Genomic DNA, 26,975 nt, shown 5'->3' on the forward strand with positions numbered 1-26,975 from the left:
TAATCGAAAAATTTGATCAGATTTATTTATAAACTTTGCTAGGTATGTAATGTACTATAGCTATGTAATAATTTTAATAACTACACCATGAGCGATTCTCGTTGTATAGCTAAACTAAAACTCCAACTTCATTGAGTGACCGATGAGAATTTAAATCACCAGTGTGTAAAATGAATCATGGTTTTGGAAGGTTGGTGAAGGAAAAAAGTAGGTTGAATAGGAAGCTACGCACTTGCCTATACATATTTAATTATACACTTATGTGATGTAGGTAATAGGTATCGGTATTGAGCATCTTTAAAATAGAAATTTTAAAAAGTCGATCAAAATTACTCATAATATTAACTACCTATCGACAATTGAGCATGCATCCTGGCAAAACAATTATCTTATCTAAAAAATTTCAATTATGCATTGCAAGAATGTGTTTGATTTTTAATTACATTAGTTTATTTTTAAGATAAACGCAATGCTTCGTTTAAAATGTACATACACTATCTGACTAGGATGCTGATTAATTTAATGTTAGGCAAAAATGTAGGCGTTTTTCTGATTCATTTCTTTTCGCTAAAATTTTACAGATCATTAATATGACAAATTATGAGTCGATTAATAGAACAGGAAATGAACTTACACGCATGATTGTCTTGTACGAGTGAGTAGTAAAAAATATGTAGGTATACCTACTCACGGAAGGGCATGCGTAAACAGTGAAGAAATTGAGTGTTGATGTTGAGATGGAAGTCTTTCCTCAAATCATACCTATCCAAAAGAAAGTTTTTTAAAACAAAATTTTTATATAACATTGATACAGCCTCTAAAACTAAAATTAATGAGATATGTTGAATGATACATTCATCAATACGTCACCTCTTGGTAAATGAATGCATTTATTGAGAATGATTTCGTATTTATTTTCTCTCGCATGAGGGGGTTCACAATTTCACATACAAATAGGTAGAAAACTAAAGTAAACGCGAATCCCTTTCATTTGTTTCAAATTCACTGAACCTAAGTATACTTATTTTTCAATGGGTTTGCAATAAAACTTATTACTCGTCATACAATATGTGAAAACCTATTGAACAAACGAATTCGGAACAAAAATAATACGACCTATTTGGTGGACACCGCTGTGCAGCTGTAAGAAGTATTGTTGACATTGAATCGAATATTTACGTTTAGTATTTAATTTTGTGTGCTCGTTTCATCGTTTCATTAATCAATTCGCAGGAGGGTTGCAATTTTGTCACTTTACAAACATCCTTATACATTATTATCGAAGATAAATCGTTATGGCTTTTTATTCCAAGTTGATCGAATTAAATATCTAATTGTAGTAGATAGAATAGAATAGCAGATGCGAAATATATTTTGAAATAGATATGTAAATTAGTTACTATCCTGATGTATAATTTGTTAAATTTGAAGAAATTATTTTTCAATTTGAAAAAATTAATAAAATGTGTGTACTTATTTCTAATTGATTGTGACGTGTGATACAAGGTTAGCAGCAATTTTTTTTTTATTTCCTTGCACGATGAATTTGAATGCATTTTTTTCCAATGAAATTTAGATGAGAATAAAAATAATTTGGGAACATGCACAATACTTTGGAAGGAATTTTTTCATGGGCGCGAATTGAAAGTTGAAATTAATTCAACTATTCGTATCTAATATTTAAATTTGAAAAAGGTGAGTGGGTGAATTTTATAAAATACATACCCGCAGTAGGTATGCAAAAATGGATTTAATGATTTAAATGCAGTTTAAATGATTAGGTGTGTAGTACATAATTGCTTATTCAATATGTCATAAAAATTTCAATAAAAAAAAAGACATGCACTGAACCGACATGACGCTTCTAAGTCTAATATTCATTGCAACTTAATGAAAATTTCAACTGTAAGTTGAAGAAATTAAGATTAATTGATGGTAAAAATGAAAATACCAACATACAAATATTATGTATCTACCTAATGTAAGTATAAGAAGAAAAATTCAAGCTAGCTTACGAATTAGATAGGTACCTATCACAATTTTTACATTCGTGCCTACCAAAACCCTTCCAGGGAAACGAACTGGAAATCCATATATCATTAAATCGGTCACTTCGTCCTGGAAAAAATATCGAACAGAGTAAAACAGAATTTAAAAATAAAAATAAAAATAAAACATCGCGTCAAAACGTCAAAACGGCCAATAGCTGAATAGCACACCAAAAAGCAATTAATCCATGTGCAATGAAATTGAAAATAGACTGACACAAATTAATAACCTTAAATGAAACAACGATAATGAAAATTAAAATGAACTTGACCATGATGTACCTTGACCTTGTCTTTTTTTTTATTTCCAGTGATTCGGGAGAAACGACGCGACGCACCTCTTTTGACAATAATTAAAACAGAGCATCCTCCCTTGCATTGCCAATATACGACTGTCAGCAAACCACCTATAACGTGTCGAATATAGTGATAACAGTCAGCTAACATGCTTCACGCTTCGACTTGCTGTTCTAATCACAGACAGTAACCAAAACGACGCCGTAAGATACGTTCAATTTTCGAGAACAGCCCCGAGTGTCGGAGAAATAATAGTGATTTGTTTATCAAATTTTTGTAAATTTATTTTTCGAAATGTTTTTCGTGGCGATATCGTGAAATGTTTGGTGCATAAATTTTGAAAAATTTCCTGCCGGGTTCGTATTGTGTTCAAAATCTCAATATGGTAAGTAGCTCAATGAAAGTACCTACGTCTTGTTACGTTAAATTTCAATTTTCTATAAACTAGATATAATGTTGAATTTTTCACCTTTTTTTCGGTAATTGTGTTTTCTAAATCGAGTATGATAAATTAGAATTAGAACGTTATATTGGGTCAATTTGGGTTTCGCATGCTGTTTTTCTTTTCTTTTCTTTTCTTAGCGAGTGAAAAAAATTAAAATTGTAACAGATTGCGAAAAATATTTATCCAAAATTTGGAATCAAATTTAGTACCTATTTCTCTTACCTACCTGGTGCCTATAGTTACCTATACTCATATGTGCCACTGCGTTTTTGACTTTATGAATGCTATCGTTATTTATTCCAGAATATTTCCTTACCTTATTATATTTTTCCTCGATTCGTGTTTCCAAAATGATATGAAATTATTCAGATAAATGATTATACCTTACCTACCTATGTAGATATTTTTTGATGAAGCATCACTATGTGCCTTGTTTTGATGGTAGATGTATGTTAAAATCAGGGGGGAAAGGACGAATTATCCACTATCACAAGATTTTGAGAGTTTCAGGAATTAGATTAGTGGTTAAAATATGTAGTTCCTTCATCTCTTCCATTCTTTTTCTATCTCCATCGACAGACTAAAATAAATACATAACTGATCATACAAGTTTAATTGCCCAGAACTTAAAAGTAAGTAATAAAGTTTGGTGAGTGGGCTGTATTTTTGATCAATGATTAAATATTACGTAAGTTAAGTACCAGTTTTTGGTTTTACATCAAAATAAAAACTAATTACTTACTTTAGATTTTCGTTTCTGATTCATTTTTTTTGGCCTTCTCCAACCAAATTTTGCTCTTCACTTCAACAAACGACCCAATTTATGCAATTCTGATATTTTTTGAAACATGATTTACATAAACATATCTGTATTGTTCGACATACTTACCAATGAATTTAATAATCTTGATTTGATTTGATGTCAAATTCAAACAATTGTTATTAAAAAAAAAATTAAAAACGAAAAATTCAAAAAAGTAAATTTTTTGCATATAGTCTATCTCATTTAACTTGACCATTACCAATACTTACACACTACTCTATCGCATTGTGTAAATACAACGCACAGTTGCCACAAATAATTTCAAAAGAAAACAAATAGTAAAGTCAACATCACCTTACGCGGCAAATGCGGCAAAGTAAAGCAAAATGAACAATGCTGATTTTTTTTTTTTTAAATGAAAAATATGAAAATGAAACTTAGGTACTTATTTGAAGATGATTTGAAGTAATAAGCACGATCTTTAATAATAATAATGGAAAATGACACGAAAAATGTAATTTTAATTGTGAAAATAGGTACTGATAACATTACATTTACAGTATTTTCATTTTTGGAAGCCAGTAAATATTATTTTTCATGGGCAATGCTTGACTTTGTTGTATTATGTAACGAAATTATGCAGTTGTAAACATCAAAACATTGCACATTTTGGCAACGTAGGAAATTTTTGAGAGGTCAAGTTAAATGAGACAGACTATAAAAGTGTGTTTTTAGCGGTTAGGTAATTTAAATATTTACAAGGTGGTTTTTCGAAAGGAAAGCAAATTGCATAGCATAACTTTTGTCCTTTTGTTCAAAGGTACTAAATATTTAAATTTTTTGTTTAAAAATATTTTTTTTACAAAAAATTCAATTTTTCAATTTTTCGTTTTTTCGTTTTTTTTCTCAAAAATGAATAAAATAATTGATCTTATAACCTTGTTTACGAGTATTATTTTTTTTCAAATCCAGACAATTAAAAAAAAAGTGCTTAAAAGTAAAGAAGAAGAAGCCAGTCGAAATACAAAAATAAAAAACAATGCTGTTCATTATCTAGAGTTGAATAAAGAATTATTATTATCAATTTAAAAAATTAATTTTTCATATTTTTGGTCAGTTTTATTTCATATGTGATCTCATAAACACCAAAAGTAATCGTAAATGATCAAGTGTAGGTATTTTTTAAATTATTTATTTTTTCAAATTCACCTACTTTTGATGAGCTTGAATATGAATTTATGCTTATACCTATAGTACCTACATACATACGTATGTACTTCTACTATGCAACTTTTTATTAATTTTTTCGAGTATATGCGTCATTAATCACACACCTAATTGTTATTTTCATGTACGATAATGCGCAAAAAAGATTAAAAAACACTTCAAATTTTCAATTTTACTTTATGTTTTATGTTATCTCTACAAAAAAATGTACTCTACATACTTATTTTTTATTGAAAAATACAACTGTTGTATGGTATGCTTACCTAATACCTACCAACGATCAGAGTGGAAATCGTCAGCTCGTCGCAAATCAAATACTATCGACAACTATGTTGAAATCAATCATAACTAATTGCAGGGGTATTAATAAGATTTATTTCGATTCGATTTACGATCGTAAATTCATAATTATGTATTAATCTGCGTACGTTTAGCATTGAAAAGTACTTTACACTTATTAGGTGCACTGTATTAGTGTACTTTAAGTACATATATAAATAATATACCACCTGAGTAGTTATAGACTATGCATATGGTAAAATAAAATCTACATAACATGATACAATGTTACACCTTTATATTTTCTATCAAATAAAAATGCTCGCGGGATATCGACGCGAATATATCCGATGAAAAAAATTGATAGGTACCTACCTAATTACTCGCATGAATGAAATAAAAGAATAAAAAAACCAGCATGAATTAAGTTTTATTTCTTCATTAATTCTTTCGGTGGAATATTTATACAATACCTACGTAAGCATTAATGTGCAGTCGACATTTTCTTAAAAATGTGTTCTAGGTAAAACTTATTGGTATTTTTTTATTTTATTTTTTTTTACGAAAAAAGATTCGTGTTATCGAATTAAGCTCGCTTATTAATTATTTTAATTATTCTTCGCGCGGTATACAATACATATAATTAGTTCTGTTTGCGAATTATTGACACTATGTTTCCAATGTGCAAGACTAAGATCCGTTATACATAAGTAACTACTCGTACATTTTTCCTTGATATTGACATTATTCATGTTCAAAGTATCATCGTTTATTAATTCACGGTTGCAGTCTGGCGCATGTTGTGTACATTGTGACTGTGTATACAATAAGTACAGACACTACACATACAATGTAGCATGTTGAATATTTTTACGTAAGAGTAGATATTTCGCATTTTCGCGACGCCTGTGCAACATAAAGAGAGCTAAAAGAATACTTCTAATTATATAAACAAAAATGCAAAAACGCGAACCGATTTATATTTACCCAGAATCGGTGCTATGCTATTACAAGGTGTGTAGTAAGTCTCGATCAGTAGGTGCCTTTGAATTTTGTTTTTCAATTATTGCCAATTTAAAATCTTTTGAAACCATTGGGAGAGGAGGGAAGAGAGGTATATCAAGCCTCAAACATTAATAATTTAAATTTAAAATATACCTAGTTGAAGTTTACTTATTTTTTTAGGTCTGATTTACATTTCATCAGTCAATATTGGGTAATCACAGGTAATTTCGACATTAAGCATCCACCCCCTCAACGTATCGTACAAAATATTTTCAAGCGAACCTCCCAAGGTATAGGTATCCGCCTCCGATTTAAACGAGATCGCGATTTTTGGAAAGAGCATGGTCTGAAACCCCTATAACCAAAATTTCAGCTGCCCAAATTGATTTTTCGATTTTTGGCAAATTTTGCTTTTTAAAAAAATGCATGCTTAAGTATTCAGTGAAAATTGTAGCGAAATTATTCTTGAAATTAATATCAACTCCCTCGAATCGGATTTCACAATTTCTGGACATTTTGGAGCCTCCAGCGTGATTTTCGATTCCTCCAGAATTTTAAAATGTCTCTAGAAGGCGTGGTAATTGATTTGGGCAGCTAAAAATTGAGTTTTTAAAATTTGAAGGACAAATCCTTTAAGAATGATTTAGAGAAAACTTTCGAGCCTCCTCATTTTATGTGGCCAAGAAAATATCGCCTTTTGCACTCGAAGTGTCTCTCATGAGAACACAGAAAAAAACTTGAAAGTATATACCATTTGGTACTTACGAGACGTACTGTAGCTATAAGTGTGCAATATTAGAGACCACGGAACACATGAGTATGGTGTCTATCACACCACGTCACAGAACCCGTGCTAATTGTAAAAATGCGTTTATTTTTTCTTTAGCCAATATCTCGAAGCACCTAATTTCAATTTGACGTACTTATATGTAGTAATTGTATGCAGTGCTTTTAAAAACAATTTTAACGCTGCGACAATTCTGCTTTATTTTCAAATCACGCACGAGGTTCAAAATGTTCGGCATTGCGTATTTCTCGAGATTAAATTGAAAAATTTGAATAATAAGCAAATATTGGCGTAGCTCTGTTTTTGTTATTACGAGTATGTATAAGTAGTTGTACATATGGTAGCCTACCTCTGTGCGTACCTCGAATATGTAAGTATATTGTCATTTCGATTACGAAATTACTTGTTTCAACAGAAACCAGTGAGTAGATATATCTTCAAATTATAAGCTGGAGTGTTTTGTTTTATGGTAGGTATTAAATCTTTAAGTAAATGTTAATTAACAAATAAAAGATAGCTGAAATGACGATCCTCTCGTTAATGGATTTCGGTGCGAGAAAAAATTCGAAAAATGCGTAAACAAAATGTGCTTTTTATCCATCTACCTACCTAATTCGCGTGCCAGGTTTTCGCGAAAGAAATTTTTTCGTGGAACAATAACCTCTCTTGTATGTGCTGCTCGAATTATTGATAAGTAATTTCTCACTTTTTTAATAATCAGTTAATCGTTTGGCAAGGTCTCGGTATTTCTACAAATACTTTAATATAGAGCTGTGAAATTTCTTTCTGTGCTTTAGCTCTGTGGGATTGACGTAGATTAAAATAAAAAATTTAAAATGCATCGAGCGCGAATAATTGTCAGTATGTAATAAATTATAATTTGTCATATTCCTGTTCGAAATGATAGCATTATTTTCTTAGTACCTACCTAATGAAAATATTTAATACCCCAATTAGTACTTGGCGCTACTTTTTATGTTTACTTAGAGGTATCGATAATGGCAATAAAGACGCATAGACAAATTAGCGGATAATAAATTCACTTAGGTACCTAATGAAGTTAAAATCATTTTATCGACATCGGTGCTCTTTACCGGAGAACAATTATTGTAAGCAATTTGTACCTACTTAATCTAAACACCCGAGATAAGCTTGTATATTACGCGTATCAGTTGTCTTTCTAGGAATCGCAATTATATCCTGAATAAGATTGTAATAATATGTCTTTTTTTGCTGATTAAAACTAATTTATTTATGTGCTACAAACTGCATTTCCATTCTCACCATCCGGTAGAATCGCATTAATATTCTATAGACTGGTCGAGATATAGTTTTCTGCATTGTTTAAAAGGAGAATAGGCTAGTTTATTCAACTAAGTATACATAGATAAAATAAGCTGATTTCAATTCGCAATCACAAGTCGTAATTTTGAAATATGTAGGTAACACGAAAGTTCAAATTTGGACTCAGAATGGTACTGATGTTTTCATCCCTCCAGCTGTTCTTTGCATTGTTTGTTTGTCAGTTGACCACACTATAGTGACCGAATTTCCGGCTAGGTGATCAATTAGTTATCTAATCAATTAGATCGGAACGAAAAAACAAAATAGTTAGCCTATATTTCGAATTGCGAACTTTTAAAAATATTTGCACATCATGTTTCATCGATGCTTCCATGAAAAATAGTTTTACTTAATTGTATTTCAAGGCGATCGTAAAAGTGTGCGTTAAGACAATTATTAAAATTTAAAATTAACACGATTTTCGAGAATGCAATACAAGGTCGTTTCAAATTCTCCGAAATTTTAACTGAAAGTCGAGCAGAATCTCGCAGAGAATACGTAAATATGAAATTGAGTTTGAGTGTTTATATTTTTTAATTTCTTTAAATCTAACAGAAGTAAAAATGAAAATACCTACTTGAAATGAACAAGATTCTTATTTGAAAATTATTGCAAGTAGATGAACCAGCTAATTAAGAGGGGGGAAATGCTAGCTTCCAAAGGTGGGGCCGTAGAGAGCCCCATTATAAATTTTCACCACCCTCCCCACCAATTCAAGTAGGCTTAAAAAAAGGTATTTATATTTGTACAAAATGATGACAAGTAATGTGATTTTGAAGAATGTCTTGAAATTTAAAAACATGAACAGAAGCTGAATTTTTTGTGGAATTACATTTGAAAAATAGTGATTTTAAACAATTTTAGACATAATTTACAAATTTTAGAGGTGTCAGTTTATCACTGAACATTTAAAATGGACAATTGCCAACTTATTAAGCTTTCACAAAAAATGAGGACCCTCTGGACAACGAGGGCCCGGGGCAAATTGCCCCATTTGCCCCCTCTCTACGGCCCTGCTGGTGATACCATAGGTACCTGTACCTACCTATGTAACAAAAACACAGTAATGCACGTTCCTTAAAAAAAAAAAGAAATGGTATACTTATCACTATTTTTTTTTCTTCCTCTACAAATAAGTACTAAACCAACTACATTCTACCTTGTAATTGCATAAGTAAATTTTCATGCACTACTAGATAGTATCAACTCTCCCCCCCCCCTATCACAATGGAAAGTGATTTTCTAAAAAAAAAAAAAAATTGTTTTGTTTAATGCTTACTTTTATACCTACTCTTATTCAAGTTGCAAAACGTTGGTAGAAATTGCATTAAATAAAAATTAGATAGGTACCTGGCTATTATTATTTTATTTTTTTGAAGTCAAAAACAAAAATTCAAACACAAAATCTCTTACTTTATAATATTAATTATCAGGGTCATTCCACGTCAATTCGACCAAGAAGTGGTAGGGGGGTTCGGCAATTTTTTTGAAATTTTTCCTGTGGAAAGATCTTCCGAAGGGAAAAGATGACCAATGACGCAAATCGCAGCCCACTAGCCCATTTTTAACGGCAGCCAGAGGGTGTCAAAGTTTTCAGTGAATCTAAAATATCATCTATTTCAACAGTAGATTACTCGATAACAGCGATACCTAGCAAAATGGAATTTTTTCTCATAGTTAGGGGTTTTGAAAGGCTTTTTGATGATATCATAAAAACCAGTGTTGCCACTTTTTTTCGTACAAAAAATTAGCTCAAAAAGTTTCAAAACGTAGTTTTTATATCGTTCCGACTCTCAAAAATTCGGAAAAAAATATATTATGGACAACTTTTCATGCTGAACAACATATTAAAAAATTGAGATGGCACTATGTCGCAAAGTCGATTTTAAAAAATGTAAAGCTTGCGGAAAAAAATGCGATTTTTCGATTTAAAACATAAAAAAAAGTTTTGATTGGTGAAGTTGACCAATTTTGACCCCTATTTTTACGTATCTGTTGAAAAAGTTGAAAAAACTCTTTCACTCGATGAAATGAACTCCTCGCCAAAAAAATCAACTTTAGTTTTAAAAAATGAGCAATATCAATAACAAGCTTAACAAGAAGTAAAGCAAAAATTTTTGAAATTTCAACACGTTCATTGCCAGATACGAGCTCGAATTCTTTCACTGTGCCCAGTTGATTTCTCAGAATCTAATCAACCAAAGTTTTCACACAGTACACCGATCTCGATTCGTAAAATTATGACGAATTCATCATTCTCGATGTAAAAATATCCCTAATATAGAATCATGTGGCGACCACGAGTGGATTCGTAACGAGCAGATTACGATTTTGTCACAGCGTTGAGTTTTGGAAAAACCAAGGATCAACTCTTTATTTGGAACTGTAATATGAATGTCTGTAACATAAACAATGATTGTAGGTCATATGGGAATTAGGAGTCATGAACATGTATGTAGGTAGAGGTACCTCAGATCTCCACAAAGAGGGATGGTACATATTTATGGGAAAGGGATAAAAACTTTTTACAGCAACTTCCAGCACCACCTTACATTACAATTTAAATGAAAGAAAGAAAAAGAAAATGTATTTGGATATCTGAAAGTCGTTCTCCTACATGAAATACGTAAGCATTCACATGTGCGATAAATAACAACAATGAGTAGGATTAGGTAGGTATACTAAAAAAAATGACATATGTGAATTAGGTAATGCAAAGTAGATGGATGTACGAATACCTACTTACTACTTACCATATATCTTATTATTGATTGAAGTCGTATTCTATTAAGGAGAACATCTCGTATTATACGATACATACGAATGGGTACTACATATTATTTTCATTCATGTGATGGAAAAAGGAAAGTGATTTTTTTGCCATTTGATATTGAATATAAGTAGGCCTGCTAGATAATTTTTTCAATAAGGTCGTTTCATTTGTTTCATTATATAGCCGATTGGATTGTAAATAATTACAACGAAACTGCAGCGATATGGAATCAATGGACATCTAGCCTGTGTACCTCTACCTACCTACCTACCTACCTACCTACCTACCTACAGGTTGAAGTAAAAGCACGATAATGAATTTCATTTAATTAGGTATATTATTGGTGCGCAAGATAAAGTGATCGAGTGCAATCGCTGTACCTTTGTTTTATTCTCATGTGTTTACCATCAAGTTGAATAATACTCTACTTTTTCTTTCACTGCAAACTTTTTATTTCTTTGTTCACTGGTAATTAATTTGATTGTAGGTAAGGAGGGTACATGTACGTAAAAGTATCGTATGTACCTAGACCTACAAGCGTGCAGATAGATGGTCAAATTTTGATACGAGTAAACATGTCTAGGTATAGGTATTTATTTTCATTTCAATTTTTTTTTTTTGTAAAAAAAAACATGAAAAAATACAATGAAAAAAAAATTAGGCTTCGGAGGAAAACTGAATTTATTGAATTTGTTCGATTATTAGATAGCAATACTGTATAATCAAACTATCATTTAAACTTACCAAAATGTCGAGAAATTCATTCGAATTTTTGGTATTTTAATGTTCTATCCGAGCCTTCTAACGTTCTAACCTAACATGACATTCGTTTAAAAAACTTTTTAAAAAAATCGAAAATACATCTCGACGATTGGTGACAGTTGATGGCCTATTTTGTGAACTTCCTATCATCCTGTACAAGCTTTCGTTCTACGAACGTATATTTATATTGCTCTGCCTTGTAATAAGTTTATGATGGTTTCATACAGCAATTTCATCATAACTCGCGAATTATCAAGTATAAATGTCGAAGTTTCGATGAGAAACTTTTTTTCTGAAATCGTATTATTCGCTTCGAGAGTAATTTTAAACTTATAGATTAATAATCTAGATCGTAAAATAATATAAATTCGCGATAACCTCTATAACTTGCGGTTGGGAAACATTCGAAAATTAATAAGACTAGATCTGTACTTACGTTTACGAATGGAAACAATCTACTTGACAAATTTGGTTCAATCTAGGAGGTATGTAACCTCTTCATTTGAGTTTTTCGGTCAAACCATAGTACAGTACTCAATCGCCATTTTACGTAAAAAAGCATGTCATAAAACCCACACGGCCAAAATTTTAGAGGTTAAAGTTCATTTTTGAATTTTAGCGAATTTTCGGAAATATAAAAAATTTAAAAAAGCAGTTTCACTAGCAATTTTCAAACCTTCTCATGAAATATAAATTTTTTTAAGCAACGTGAACCAATGTTAATAATTCTTCTAAATCGACTTCCACACATCAACAACTATATACTACTTACTTTTAGACCATTCTGGAGTCTTCAACGATTTTTTAATTTTCTCCAGAAATTTCAAATTAACTCTGGAAAGGTCTCAAATGAACTTCAGCACTTATAACTTTCGTCAGTGCATATTAAGCACATTATCGATCATTTTTAGTGGTTACTTCAAAATTTCAAGAGTAGCAGTTCAAAGTAAATTTTTGGCCAATTTGTGAATTTAAAAAAAAAAACTGAAAATATCAAATTTTCAAAATACTTGGTAGGTATATTACGAGTGGTGTTTTCGGTAAGATATCATCCGGTGTGCATATCTACACAATCACCCATTTCAAAAACGATCTCAATTTGACCTTTTTAGAGACCTCCAGCAAATTTCAAATTTCTTCAAAAATTTTAAATCACGCTCAAGTGCTCAAAAAAAACTTACCTATAGTTTATGAAAAAGTTTAAAAACAACTCCAGAAACAGCTTTCTTCGAATTTTGTAAATTTTCAAAAATTTGCCAAAAGTTCAAAAATGAACTTCAGCTTCTGAAATTGTGATTTTGGGGATTTTTATGGCAGGTGTTTAAGATCTAGCTGGGTTTCGTTCAAATAGAAAAGTGTCAGTTCAAACAATAAAAGGCTTCCTTGTGGTTTATGTATAGTTACGTATAAAACTAGCTATACCTACCTATATGGACTTTTTAATGTGGATACTTTTTGATACGTAACTGTAACTATATTTACTTTAAATGAGAACCTACTTATAACATAACGTAAGCTATTTATACCAAGTTTGATTTAACGTTAACCTATGTGTAAATAATTACTCAGAAAATTTATGTACCTAGACCTATACGGGACTGCGGTAGGACTGCATCGTATCGTTGCGAACGAATTATTCTGTTTGCACAAAATTTATTACGCGTCTGTTATTTGTAAACAATTGAAAAAATAATGGTAGGTAGTTCTTATTGGGATAACTGTTCTTGCTTTTAGTGGGTTTCAATTTCTTTTTGAGCGGCAGCGTTTACGTGAGTAATCTAAAGTCCAGCTCAAATATACAAATAGAAAAAAATTAATTTGAGTGGCTGCTTCTTCATTTCTAATTTTGAACAGAGGTGGACATATGTAAGGAAAGGATAGTTGAGGTTACCTTTAATCAAAATTGTATGCAATTTGGTGCATTCGCGCTCAACTGACGAGCGTTTGAAAACTAAGTGCGTCATCTTACACAGGGCTCCCCTACTTACCCCCCCCCCCCCCACACACAAATGTGACTGTTACGCCACTGTTTTGAAATATATTTATTAAACTAATGTTATACCTATGATTCGTGGATGTTAAGGTAAACATAGGTAATAGTCTGTGTTGAATTTAGAATTAAACAGATATGTAGGATGTCTGGTACATAGACATAGACAATTAGACATGTCTAGATGTACCTACCTAACTTACCAACGTATAAAAGGTAGCTTGAAACTTGTTCATTATTAGAATCTGGTGACACATCACCGCGTATTCTGCTAATTCTAATTTTCGGCGATTTTTGCATAAATTAAATTTTTTTAAAAATTAATTTTACGATGTAAAAGTAGTTTATTTGTTTTAAAAAAATACCTATTCGTTCGGTTGATTTTTGATAAAAATCTCACACTTAAAATATGTCCAGTCGTCGTCGTCGTCGTCGTCGTCGTCATTAAAGTGGTAACGTTGTTAGATTTGAACGTGTTATGATTTGAATAACCTGTGATTAGAACAAATTAGCGCGGTGTGTTTTTTCCCTTTTAAAAAAATGGTAGGTAAGTAAACGTTTATAAAAACCATGAATTTTTTTACCATTTTTTGTAACCAAACAAGTTAGTTGATTGTGTTTGATCGCGATATAAATTCCTCTTGGTGGCAAAATTAGGTACCATTCGCACCATACATACGACCTTTAATTAGACATACTTATTTTTACGAGGTTCGATTATTTATAACAAATTGACGAAATTTGCATAATTTTTAATTAAGTCTGTATTTTTTATATAACTCAACACGACTTGTAAACATAGTAGGTAGGATTCTCGTAATGCTGTCTTCTATTTGTACTTGGCGTTTCGTAAAATGTAACATGATCTTTTTTTCATATCCGTCAGTATAAATCGACTGATCAGCGAATTTTCTTATGTTGAATGAGTGGAATAGCGATGCATGGTATTCTAATGTGTAGTTTAATACCTACGTATGGGAACTTTGGAATGGGAACTCCGCGGAAATTTTCTTCCACTGGTCATGTTCTAACTGCCATTGCGTTTTGTATACGTTTTGAAATTTGATGATGAATACAACCTACTCGAGTTGTACCTGTCCGATCTTATTGTTAATTACAGATTTTATGGTAGTTTTTGACAAAAATAGGAATTCTGAAAATACACGGTTTCTCACCAAAATGTTGAAAGTGTGTCTTAAAATACCAGTGTCAACAAAGAAAATACGAAGAGGAGTTTTGTCTACTAGACTAATTGCAAAAGGGTATGATTTATCGTTACGACAAAAAAGGGGGAATGCACGACAAAAATAAGGGGTTTAAGCGACAGAAAAAATAAATACCACGGCCCACAAAAAACACGACAAAAAAATTACTTCAACGACAAGCATTTTATATTGCATGGTAAAAAAATGCATTCAACGACAAATAATTATTTTACACGACAACCAGATAAGCGAAATTCACGACACAATAGTATCTAGGAACGACTAATTTTATGATTAAAAAACGACAATTTATACAATGAAAAAGAGGCTACACAGACTACACATTTGCAAATTGATAGAAAAAAAAGTTTTATTGCACCAATAGTGCCCTTTCGAATTTAGCTGGCCTCCCACGCTTGCGTTTTTGGCCGAAGGAAATGGATTTCCCCTCGGGGGGGGCGAACCCATTTCTGACACCTTTGCATTCCAAGTACATGTTTACGTGTTGTTCTTTTCATGAAATAAGGGCATGAGCAAGTTGATAATTCCAAATTGTTCGATACAATGCTGATTTTCCAAATTCCATGCGTAAGTTTGAGGAATTCGTCAGAAGTTTTCCAATGTTTGTCTCCAGATTTGAAGGTTTCTATCAATTTGGGAGTATGGTAGAGTGTTTGGCTGTGTTGGAGGTGGTGAAAAAAAGGAAGCAGCGCTGGAATCGCCTGGAATTTGAATCACTTTTTTGTTTTGAGCAGCCCATTGATACCCAGAGATCCACTCCTTTAAAAACACATCTGGAGAATTGGCAAAATGTAGGTACAGTTTTGAATTACAACTTTATCATAGTCCATCGTACCAATTAGGTATGTGCAGTTCAAACACTATACCCAAGTACAGATGTAGTTGTCGCTGAAAATCACACTTTGTCGTTCTAACACTCATATCTATCTGTCGGGAGAAGTAGTCGTGATTCATAAACAAAAATAGTCGTGATGACGACCTATTTAGTCGTTTAAAAAGTTCTGTTTTTAGTACCTAATTTGTCGTTAATACCCCTCTTATTGTCGTGAGACTTGCCTGTCGTTCAAACCACCTTTTTTGTCGTTCAATTAAATATTTCCCATTGCAAAATGTGGAAAATTCAAAATCGTGCAGGGTCCTCAATTTCAGTTGGGTAAATAGATTTCGACCCTCTATATTTTTTATCAAAAAAAAGTTACAAAATTATGTCAGAGTGGATGAGGGAAAGGGGTTTTTGCAAAATAAAAATCTGAGTTGGGCAGATAAATTTACAATATTTTTACTCTGAAGAAACGTACGTCCAATTTTGGAAAAATTGATTGAAAGTTGGAAAAACTACAAATTGTAACGAAGAGTCGATTAATTCCCCTCCCCAAAGATGACTGAAGAGAGGTAGGACGAGTATAAAATGTACTCAAGGCTTGATTAATGAACCATTTTCTGTTTTCCTGTTTGGTTAAATTTATATTTTTTAGAAAACTACGAGTAATTATTGAATTACAAATAGGTATCACATTTTAAAAATTCTTTAGAATGAATTAGGTAAAGTCTTAATTACCTAAACGTCCACTTTACACGGTTACATAATAGATAGATACCTGCCTTATTTACAACCTAAAAAGAAAAAAAAATGAATTGAAGAATGTTTGCTCGATCAAGAATTCTGTTATCAGTAGTATAATCATAGATATGGATCAACATTTTGTTTATTCGGTGATGTCGCTATCCTAATAATAGAAATGAAAATTTTATTTCACGTAATATTTTTTGGCCGAATCTGGCCTGACAACTTATGTTTGATGATGAGCATCTTTTCGGCGGCTTTGATATTTTACTTTGTCGTATACTTTTGTTGACTTTTCTACTTCACTTGAGAGATCATAAAATATTATATTAAGCATAATTATCTGTCTACCTATATGAATTTGAATTATGATTTAGCTAATGCAATATTCACGTAATAAATGTGTAGGTACATATTAATATTTCCAACGGGCCATATTTTCAAGTGTAGGTAGGTATGAAATTTAGGCCAAACACCAACATAGTAGTCACTGTCTGGCTATGGTCCCGAAAATTCATTCGAAATTTTTTTTCGGGAAATCGTAAAAATTTGAGTAATTTTCAAAGTTGTAAGTACCTATCTGGACAGTCGAATGATTCTTACACGCTTTGCTCACTCCGGATTTCGATGTAAAAAAGGAGATTCTCATTCAAAATAGGTAGGTAAATTTCGGTTTAAACATTAGCGTAACTTTTTCAATTCACAAATGCAGTGTACCTAGTAAGGAAATGTTTGGATCATAATGAGAATGACTCTCCTAACCTGTAGTACTCGAGTGAATGAACAAATAATTTTTTTACGTCAAATTGTCTATTTTCAAAATTGAAAAGCCAAACAGAAACTTGAAAATGTAAATTAGGCTCTTCAAAATTTAGAGCGCCCCAAATCCGGAAATTTTGAATTAACTAAACATAACCTTATCTACAACGTGTAAAAACCGGTTTACTTGACGAAAAAATTTTTCATATTTTGTGATCATGACTAAATGGAAAAAACATACCAAAAACTCTAAAGATGCTTGCGCACTTTCATGCGGAAATTGGCATAGTATCATCTCATTCTCATTGACTTGGTAATAGATAAATTAGAAATAGGTATCGGATGTGACCTCGCACAACTAAAAATACTGAAAAAAAAATTCAATTTTACTTTCAGTTTATCAAATGCATTTTTATTTTTAATTTCTTTTGATTAATGTTTTACTACTTTACTTATGTACTCGTAGTTTGTCTTATCTACTCTTAATTTCATTTAATGACGATGGAAAAGATCCCCGAGAGACTTCTTTTTTTAATGTTACGGCAGTTATAGTTTTAAATGCGTAAAAATTTCTTATGCTTGCTTGTAAGAGGACGAGCGAGATGTTCTACTCTGCAAAAAAGTTTTGTATCGAGAAAAAAAATCGAAAAAGTATCTAAAAATGCAGCACTACCTACGTGAAAAATATGGACCGAATTAATTTTTTTTCAAAATTTAGGGATTTTTTCCCTAAAAGTATAGGTAGATAATAAGTAGACCCCTGAATAATATCAATTTTTTGAAAATAATTCGAGACAAAAGCGTGATTATGGAGACTTTCGAGTCAGTCCCTTTACAAACTGTCGCCACGACATTTTTCAAAACTTTTCCAGGTGGGTGTTAAGGAGGGGGGAGGGGAGGGGTGACGTTTAAAAAATGAAACCTAAGGACTAATTGTAGTGTCAAAGACTCCAGGAAGATCCCATCAATGAAGTAGCTTGAAATTCGAAATCAGCGTTTCTGAATACGCGAGCAAATTATAATAGGTCACATACACATAAATTCTTAATTTGAGATTTGGATTAAGATTTTTGTGTAGGTACTTAGGCAGTTCAGGGGGCCCTTATCAGAAAATTAAGTTGAAATTAAAATCAGCGCTGCCAACTACATCTACTTTTTACATTTTTTTGAATTCGGCCAAAATCGAGGGAGTACCTACTTCTTCAGATTCGGTTCGTCTTGCCAATTATGGAAAAATGGATTGCTTCCTCTCTTCATTGCTGTTCTATTACTCATCTATTTCATTCATTACTTGTCTTTAGCTCTATGGATATTTCTCGTATTGAAGAAGCCTTGAAGAAGCCAACGCGATGGGTTGATGAAGTTTTTTGATTACTTACTACGAATACTTAACTTTTTAAATTTAGTGTGTACATCCCCTTTCGGCTTTCCCTCAATTTATACCATTAAAGTAATTGTCATTTCTCGTTGATTGAAATCAAATGAAAATTCAACGTCAAGATTTTTAAAAATAAAGTTTTGTTCTTCGCTCTTTACTTTTATGACTAAGCTCAGAAGAATGCAAAATAATTTTTATTGTACCTACCTAATGAAATTGTTGACATTAAGTGGAGTAAATGTAATGTATAGATGAGATATTTTGCTACCTCAGTGTAAAACAGGTAGGTAGCTAGGTACGTTCTATGTACGTTCTTATATTATGTACAATGTACATATACTTACGAGACAAAACGCAAACACACACATAACTGATTACCTAGTCATAGTAACCTTATTTATGTAGCTAGAGGTTTAGAAAATCGTATTGTCTTTTCTGAAATATTTTTTGCATTCTCATTTCTTACCGAAAATGAGACGGCCGCAAAATAACAGGAAACACGAGTACTCGAATGAAAGTTGATAAACACAAATAAGAACTCCCTATTTGAGGGTGTAAGTATAAGTACACATTGCAATTATTCTCTTACACAAAATTTCTGAATTAAGTAGGTAGGTTGTGTCAGTTATGTGGTACTTCAATACAAATAACTAGGGTCTATTTGCTGTAAAAATTGATGGTCATCACGCCGGGCAATCTTTATCGAAATAATTTCAATTGTTTTTAATTTTTGAGTGAAAAAAAAACAAAGCTGATCAATCAATCAATTTACTGTCAGCACGAATTGTATCTTCATCTTTCTGTCTATACAGCTTATGATAATTTACCAAATTAAAAGAATAATTCGCCGTATGATTAATTTACCCATTCATTGTATTCTCATCAGTCGGGTAATTTTTTTTTTTTTTGCATTCTTGTTCGTTACAATAAAATTTTTTTCTATTATCAAACAATAGCGAATTCAATTACAAAATATTTTGGCCAGTTTCAGTACGATGTGTGCGTAATTACGCGATCGTACTTATATCGATTTTTTTCACGTAATCAGTAGGTGATTGCAATTGTTTTAAGATTCTTTTCTATTGGAACAGTTCCACATTGGATGCAAACTTGACTTGGCTACGATACGTAGCGAAACGGCGAATTATTGGTCCACTTTTTTTTTTGAATACATACTTGCATACTAGGTTTGGTACTTCCACTCATACATATAGGTACCTAGCACTTGTACACGTGAGTACATCGATCGATCATATTCTATATACCAGAAATTGAATCATTGTAATTTTAATTTTAAGTATGTGTACTTGAGAAGAATGCTTAATAAGCTATGAGTTCATTTATTTGCATGCTCATTTGAGGATACCTAACTAACTTAGGTAGGTAGGTAGGTAAGTAAGGTACCTACTGCATTCAAACTTATACCAACATATTCTGAGAGTTTGAAACGTTTTTAGTACCTACCTACTTAACTACTGTTTGGAGACATTTTTCTGTACTTACCTATTTTTTGTTACAATGTATGTATAATTTTTGAAACATTCTATGATTTGGTGCAGACGAAATTGCGAATATTTAATTTAGGTTAATTTTAGCGAATTACATTCAATTATATACATATTTTTTCGCTCGTAAAATTAGACGTGTCCCACTAATTAGCGAGTTGATGACAAAAACTATTCGAAATATGATTCCAAAAAATTATTATTAAATTAGACGCTCAGTTTATTTACTTAGTTCAAATTTCAACGTTATTCGAAACTAAAAATTTAATCAATTTTAATTGAGTATAATTTTTTGAAAAAATTTCCATGTGTGCTTTTGCATTAAATTGAACGAGTTGAATGAGCTATAGGTCGCTAATAGAGCATTCTTTATGAATTAATGACCCCCGGTGGTCGTAAAAACGCATCAGAGCTGTTGAAAAATTTCATTTTTGAGCCAAATTTACTTTGTTTTCGCGAGATACTCACCAAGACCAATGAAAACTGCATCTAAATTATCGAATGTTCTTGTTCGAGTGCAGTAATCGAACCATAAAGTACCACTTGCATAAACAATTTTTACATTATTTTAGACTGATGATCGAAAGAATTAATTTCCTGCACTTTATATACGTTGGATTTATGACATTTTTCATTATACAGTATACTTACCTAACCATATGAGTATGTACTTATATATGTTACTTTCTGACGCCAAACTGCAGTACCTATGTTAGATGGCTGTGTTAATGATACCGCAATTTTTCAAAACGAATTTTCTACGAGGTGTGTCTGAAAAGAATTTTAAACAAGTAAAAAATTATTCTTCGATCATTAACAAGTTAAATTCAGAAAAGAAAATTCTTAAGCGATGCTAATTGTTAAATTTTTTTTATAGTGATGTATGATGGGTAGGGTTAGGTACTATGAGGTTAATAATTCAAATTCAATTATTAAAATGTTCGTCTACGTACATCAAAGGCATTAGGTAAGTATGTACAATTTCCCTCCTAAGAAGAGATTGACAATTAACGTCTTATAACACCATCTACACTTGTTAGACAAACAATGATAACGTATAGTGACGTTTTACCATTCGTTTGACGAATAATGAAATTTTTTCAATTAACGAATAATCTCTTGTTGTAATAAAGTTGTATCGTTCAAGCAGCGAAATATTTGTTGGGGTGAAAATGCGATGTAAATGAACTTGAAGTGTTGTAATTTCTTAATTAGCAAGAGCGAGAAAAAATGCGAGTAGGTACGTTACTAAAATGTATTGCCATTGCCTTGCCATGAAGATCTATTGAGGAAGGTTATGGAATTACGGGCACAGACAAGGGAGATATCCAAACGAGCAGAAAATTTTCTCAAACAGACTTTATTGTTCAATTTTTGAGAAATTTAAAAAAAATACAAATTTTGATAGTTTTTGACCTATTTTTAAAAAAAATCAAAATTTCATTGTATTGAGGTAGAGGTTTTACTGCGAAATATTAATACAGGACGTACTGCGAAATAAATTCACCTATATTTTCAAAAAATGGGTAACTAGAAACTGGGTTTATTTTATAATGAACGGACGAATTCAGTTTCTAAGTAGTCATTTTGTTAGTAAATTGTAAATTTAATTTATTTGGCAGTGCGTACTACTAAGCACCTACTGTTCTCCTGTTCGGTGCCACGTTCTAGAAAAATGTGGTTTACTGATTCATTTTTTTCTCTTTTTTTTCTAATAAACTATAATTTTTCTCTTTCCAATTACGTTTTATTTCGTTTATGAAATGCCATTAATTGAAGATTTTATAACTTCAATAAAAAGTTACGTAATCGTCGAAAAAGCTATTGTTTTTATTCCGCGATGTCAAAGATGCCAATAGCAGTAGGTTTAAATACATTTATATCAAAGGAATTTCAGAATACAACATACCAAAATTACCTACATGATTTTTGAAACCAAACCAGGTATCTGAAATAATTGGCGAATAAAAAAACCGAGGCTCAAATTCAAAATGAAAATATACATTAAATTATTGTTATACACAATGTATCCTTGGTTTAGCATTATAATAAGTAGCTTTAGTTTTGATTTTGAGTATGATCGAGTACTTACCAGTTACCTACCACCTTCGTACGTATAACTCAAACGTCAATAATGTTCACACGTGCCACTTATGATTTGTATCTGGTCTTAGGTTATTTTATGGCGAGTTGGTGACTTTTTAAATTGCTGTTTTGACATGTCTACTCCTCTTGCAAATTAATAGAGAAGACGAAAATAAAAAAACACGTGCAATTCAATGTCGCCAAACAAAAAGAAACATTTTGAGATGTTCAAGCATATTATCAAGTATGATGTTAATAGAATTGCCTGTACTGTGTTATTGAAGGCGCTAAGAAACTGTATCATTGTTCGTAATACTGTACCTACTTAAAATCAGAAGAATTCGCAAGTGTTACTTGACCTTTTACGGCACATTATGAATAAATGCGAAATTGAATGGGCAGAGTGTCTCAGAAAGTATTGTTAATCAGTCTTACGGTTATACATGAGGGGTACGTTTAAAGAACAACCATAGTCCATAAAATGAAATTTTACAAGAGCCTGAAATAGTGAAATAACACAGTGAAATTGCATTTGGGAAGTTAAAATTATATTCAGTTGATGTTAATTGTTCTTCAAATTGGCTAAATAATTAAAAAATGCAAAAAATTAAAATTAAAATTAAAAAAAAATATTGTAGGTACGTTTTTCGAACTATGGCTGTTCTTTAAAAATAATAAAAGCCTCAAAATTTCCAATAGGCCTAATTGAATCGCAAAGAAAGCAATGAAGTCCTTTCATTTTAAAATTAATTTTCATAGTCGTCCTCGTGAAACCTACTTTCAAAAAATTGAATTAAATTTTTTTTCAATTTAGGACTAATTTAGTATGAAGTCTTTAAACGTACCTATACCCCTTCGCATGTGAATGTATTATTCACACTTTTGCAGTAAGACGATACCTACCCACTAGAGTTTTAAAAATATTATCTGATTTTCAATCATTAGGGCAGGTCTATCTAGGTAGGTACCTAGATATTATTGCTACCTTTTTTTTTCTGAAATGACGCATTCAGAAGTTATGACAGCAAAAAGTTCCTACTTACCGAAGTATATACTTGATTTCTCATAAAAGTTAGATTAGAAATATAGCAGTAAATAATGAATCATTCGTAGGTTGATACCTATTTTGACGTTATTTCTGCAATTTTCGCTGAACACATAAATTAAATCGAATCATTTACCGCAGTGATGTAATATAATGAAGCATAAAATTTGTCCGACGTTGATTTAATTTCGATGAGCTGTGTTAAATGGCGTCATAAAATTAATTGCAGATATTTCACGGTGTTATTTCATGAATCAGTCCTTAACAAACTTAGTTTTTGGCACAGAGTAAGTAGGTAACTAATTAGTACATAGGTATGGGTACCATTTTGTGACCGTTGGATTTCTGAAACCATTTTTGTATTTATTCATATCGTATTGTATAAGGCAGCCATCAACTCCTGTTAGGTAAAAAATTCGATTTATTTTCTTATTAAAAAAATTTATTTCTTTTCTTCATCTGTTTTCAGGCAATTACACATTGTAAATATAAAGAAATAGTTTTGGTGTGCATCGTTTTGTTTAATTTGGTGATCACAAATGCGTACACTGGTCCGGATTTACGGGGAAGTTATTGTGCTAGTCGTAGAAATGGATGTTGCCGAGGAAGACAAGACGAATGTTCTGCTCCAATTAAAGATACTTTGTGCTATTGCGATGACTTTTGTAATAGAACACGGAACGATGATTGTTGTCCAGATTTCCTCCCTTACTGCAAAGGAATCCAGGAACCAGAACCACCGGCCAACATTACTTTAAGATGTAAGATAGTAGTTTCATTTCATTATATATTTTTAAAATTCATCCTATATCGTATTGGTGGACATTGTTTTATTTTATTTTGTTCTGACTTACCTATCTAAAAATGATGACAAAATAACCTTGTTTTTGAAATACTGTCCCTAACATTATACTCGTATAATTTCACATTCACAATGATCTGTCGCGTCTGTTTGAAAAATAGCCCCATTGAAATAATTATTATAAAATGTAAGATGAAAATAATTTTTTCATCGAATATTTTCAAGTAAAAATAATGTAATACTTACAACTTTGTTTAAATTATTAATTCTGAACCACCAAGTCAAAAACATCAAAAATTAACGGAAAATTAAAACAAATAAGAAATAAAAAATGTGAAAAAATTAGCGAAACCTACGCAAAGAAATAATTTAAAAAAATTGAGTTTTATACTTTATACTTAAATGAAATTACATTAAGTATAGGCAACTAGGTATACATTTCATCTTATTAAAAATATGATGATTGATTTTTTTTTTTGGTATTTTAGTTTGTAGAACTAATAGGCTTGGAGAAGTCTACCAAGATGGAGAAATAGTCAAGAATAATTGTAATGAATGGTAATTATTCAGTTTACACAATTACTATATTATAACTATTGCAAGTAGCTAAACCTATCCGTTTTCTTTATCTACTAGATCCACTACCTTTGGATCAGTAGGTGAGGTACCTATAAGCGTGTATGGGAAAATTTTTAATTAATTAATTTTATTTTTATACTTGCAGTAAATGCCAAGAAATAAAAGGTGAAATGGAACTCATGTGTGAAAGTCATCAATGTCTCATCGATGAACAACTTGTAGGAGAAATAAATTCACGTTCCCGGTTTTATGGTTGGCGTGCTTCAAATTATTCTGAATTTTGGGGTAGAAAGTACGAAGAAGGACTATCATTACGGTTAGGACTACTGCATTCGAGAAAAAAAGTAAGCCGTTTTCAATAGCTCAGTTATAGGTGTTACCTACCTATTGAAAATAATTATGAGATTTCATCATTTATGCTAAAAGTTTTAACGGTATAAAATCATTTCGAATTTAAAGGTGATGCAAATGCAACCCTTAAGACATCCTGTCAATGTGAGAGAACTCCCTAGAAGTTTTGATGCTAGAGCTAATTGGCCCGGACGTATATCTTTACCAAGGGATCAAGGATGGTGCGGCGCTTCTTGGGTATTCTCCACAGTATCTGTGGTATCTGATCGATTAGCTATTATGACTCGTGGAAACGATCATACCATTTTATCCCCGCAACATTTGCTCAGTTGCAATAGTCGTAATCAGCGTGGATGTCAAGGTGGTCACTTGACTAGAGCTTGGACATTTATTCGATACTATGGGTATGAAAACGATACCGATACCAACTATCGGGTGTAATTTAATGAGATTCTGATTCTTATTCATTGATTTTGCTAATTGAAGTCGATGTGCTTTTAAAGGTTAGTTTCTGATGAATGTTATCCCTGGGAAGGTTCATTATCAGATTGTCGTGTTACTCGACATAAGAAACCAATGGATGCACCATGTCCTAGTTCATATGGCGTGGAAAGAGCTGAACTACACAGGGTTGGTCCTGTTTACAGATTAGGCACTGAAGAGGATGTGATGTATGAAATCTTACACTCTGGTCCTGTACAAGGTAGGCTATTCATTTTTTAAAATCGTATACTTACCGCTGTGATACATAAGAAGCAGTAATTTTATACTTCATTTGTAGAGAAGTATGTACTAATATAATTTTTGTTCATTTTGTTTCACAGCGATCATCAAAATTTCTCGGGATTTCTTTTCTTATAATTCAGGAATTTATAGATGCACTAGGATTTCTGCTAATTCTGACAGATTAGGCCATCATGCCGTACGTATCATTGGATGGGGAGAAGAGGTGTTGAATAATGAAATAGTGAAATATTGGGTGAGTTGTACTGTACGTAACATGTATGAAATTTATATGTGTTACCGTTAAAGTATTTATGCCAGGTAATGTATGAAATAACTAGTTATTTCATACATTAACGAAAAAGTGTGAAATAGACTTTTCTTCTACACTTTACCTAGGTAGTTATTTCATACATACACGAGGTGTGTTTAGTTAAAGTGTGAATTCAAAGAATGAACTAAGATAAAGTAAGAAATGAAGGTTAATTCAAAGCTACAACATATATGAAGGGTCATTCCACTTCAATTTGAGCAAGAAATGGTAAGGGTCGGCGATCATTTTTAATTTTTCCTGTGGAAAGACCTTCCGAAGGGATGACCAATGGCGCAAATCGCAGCCCTCTAGCCCTTTTTAAAGGCTGCTAGGGGGTGTCAAAGTTTTCAGTGAACTTGAAATATCATCCATTCAGCAGTGGATTACTCCATAACCGCGATACCTACCAAAATGGAACTTTTTCCCATAGTTAGGGCTTTGAAAGGCTTTTTTTTTGGTGATATCATAAAAATCAGTGTTATTGCCCTTTTTTTTCGTACGAAAAATCAGCTCGAAAAGTTTCAAAATGTAGTTTTCATATCGTTCCAACTCTCAAAAATGCTGAAAAAAATATATTATGGACAACTTTTCGTGCTAAGCAACATAATAAAAAATTGGGATGGCATTATGTCGTAAAGTCGATTTAAAAAAATTGAAAGTTTGCGAAAAATGTGATTTTTTTTATTAGAACATGAAAAAAAGTGTTGCCTGGTGAAGTTGAAACATTTGACTCCCTATTTTTACGTATCCGTTGAAAAAGTTAAAAAAAAACCCTTCACTTGATGAAAAACTCACCACATAAATATTTTCAACAGCTCATTTCATGATTTAACTGATCACACATAGCTATTTCATGGAATAACTAGATAATTCATACATTACCTAGGTGAACTGTGAACAATTTACTAACATTACATACTTTTTC

General features: G+C 31.8%; 1 protein-coding gene and 1 long non-coding RNA gene across 4 annotated transcripts in view; one reads left to right on the forward strand and one right to left on the reverse strand.

Moving 5' to 3' along the window:
* On the reverse strand, positions 1 to 3,946 carry LOC135831596 (uncharacterized). 3 transcript variants are annotated; one of them, XR_010556207.1, is made up of 5 exons: positions 3,680 to 3,732; positions 3,533 to 3,592; positions 2,331 to 3,370; positions 2,031 to 2,118; positions 1 to 762 (listed from the first exon to the last, which is right to left on the reverse strand). It is a non-coding gene; the product is annotated as an uncharacterized LOC135831596 (long non-coding RNA). The 3 variants fall into 3 exon arrangements; XR_010556206.1 differs by having other exon boundaries at positions 1 to 2,118; positions 3,680 to 3,727; XR_010556208.1 differs by lacking the exon at positions 2,331 to 3,370 and having other exon boundaries at positions 1 to 2,118; positions 3,680 to 3,946.
* LOC135831593 (tubulointerstitial nephritis antigen-like) overlaps positions 2,591 to 26,975 on the forward strand; it is a 25,773-nt gene continuing 1,388 nt past the window's right edge. The window contains exons 1-7 of the mRNA XM_065344198.1: positions 2,591 to 2,730; positions 23,752 to 24,043; positions 24,573 to 24,642; positions 24,809 to 25,007; positions 25,123 to 25,418; positions 25,518 to 25,717; positions 25,839 to 25,993. Coding sequence (XP_065200270.1) covers positions 2,728 to 2,730; positions 23,752 to 24,043; positions 24,573 to 24,642; positions 24,809 to 25,007; positions 25,123 to 25,418; positions 25,518 to 25,717; positions 25,839 to 25,993 — 1,215 coding nt within the window. The 5' untranslated portion in view covers positions 2,591 to 2,727. The remainder of the gene's footprint in view (positions 2,731 to 23,751; positions 24,044 to 24,572; positions 24,643 to 24,808; positions 25,008 to 25,122; positions 25,419 to 25,517; positions 25,718 to 25,838; positions 25,994 to 26,975) is intronic.

This window comes from Planococcus citri, chromosome 1 (assembly GCF_950023065.1).
Source record: "Planococcus citri chromosome 1, ihPlaCitr1.1, whole genome shotgun sequence".
Lineage (NCBI taxonomy): Eukaryota > Metazoa > Arthropoda > Insecta > Hemiptera > Pseudococcidae > Planococcus > Planococcus citri.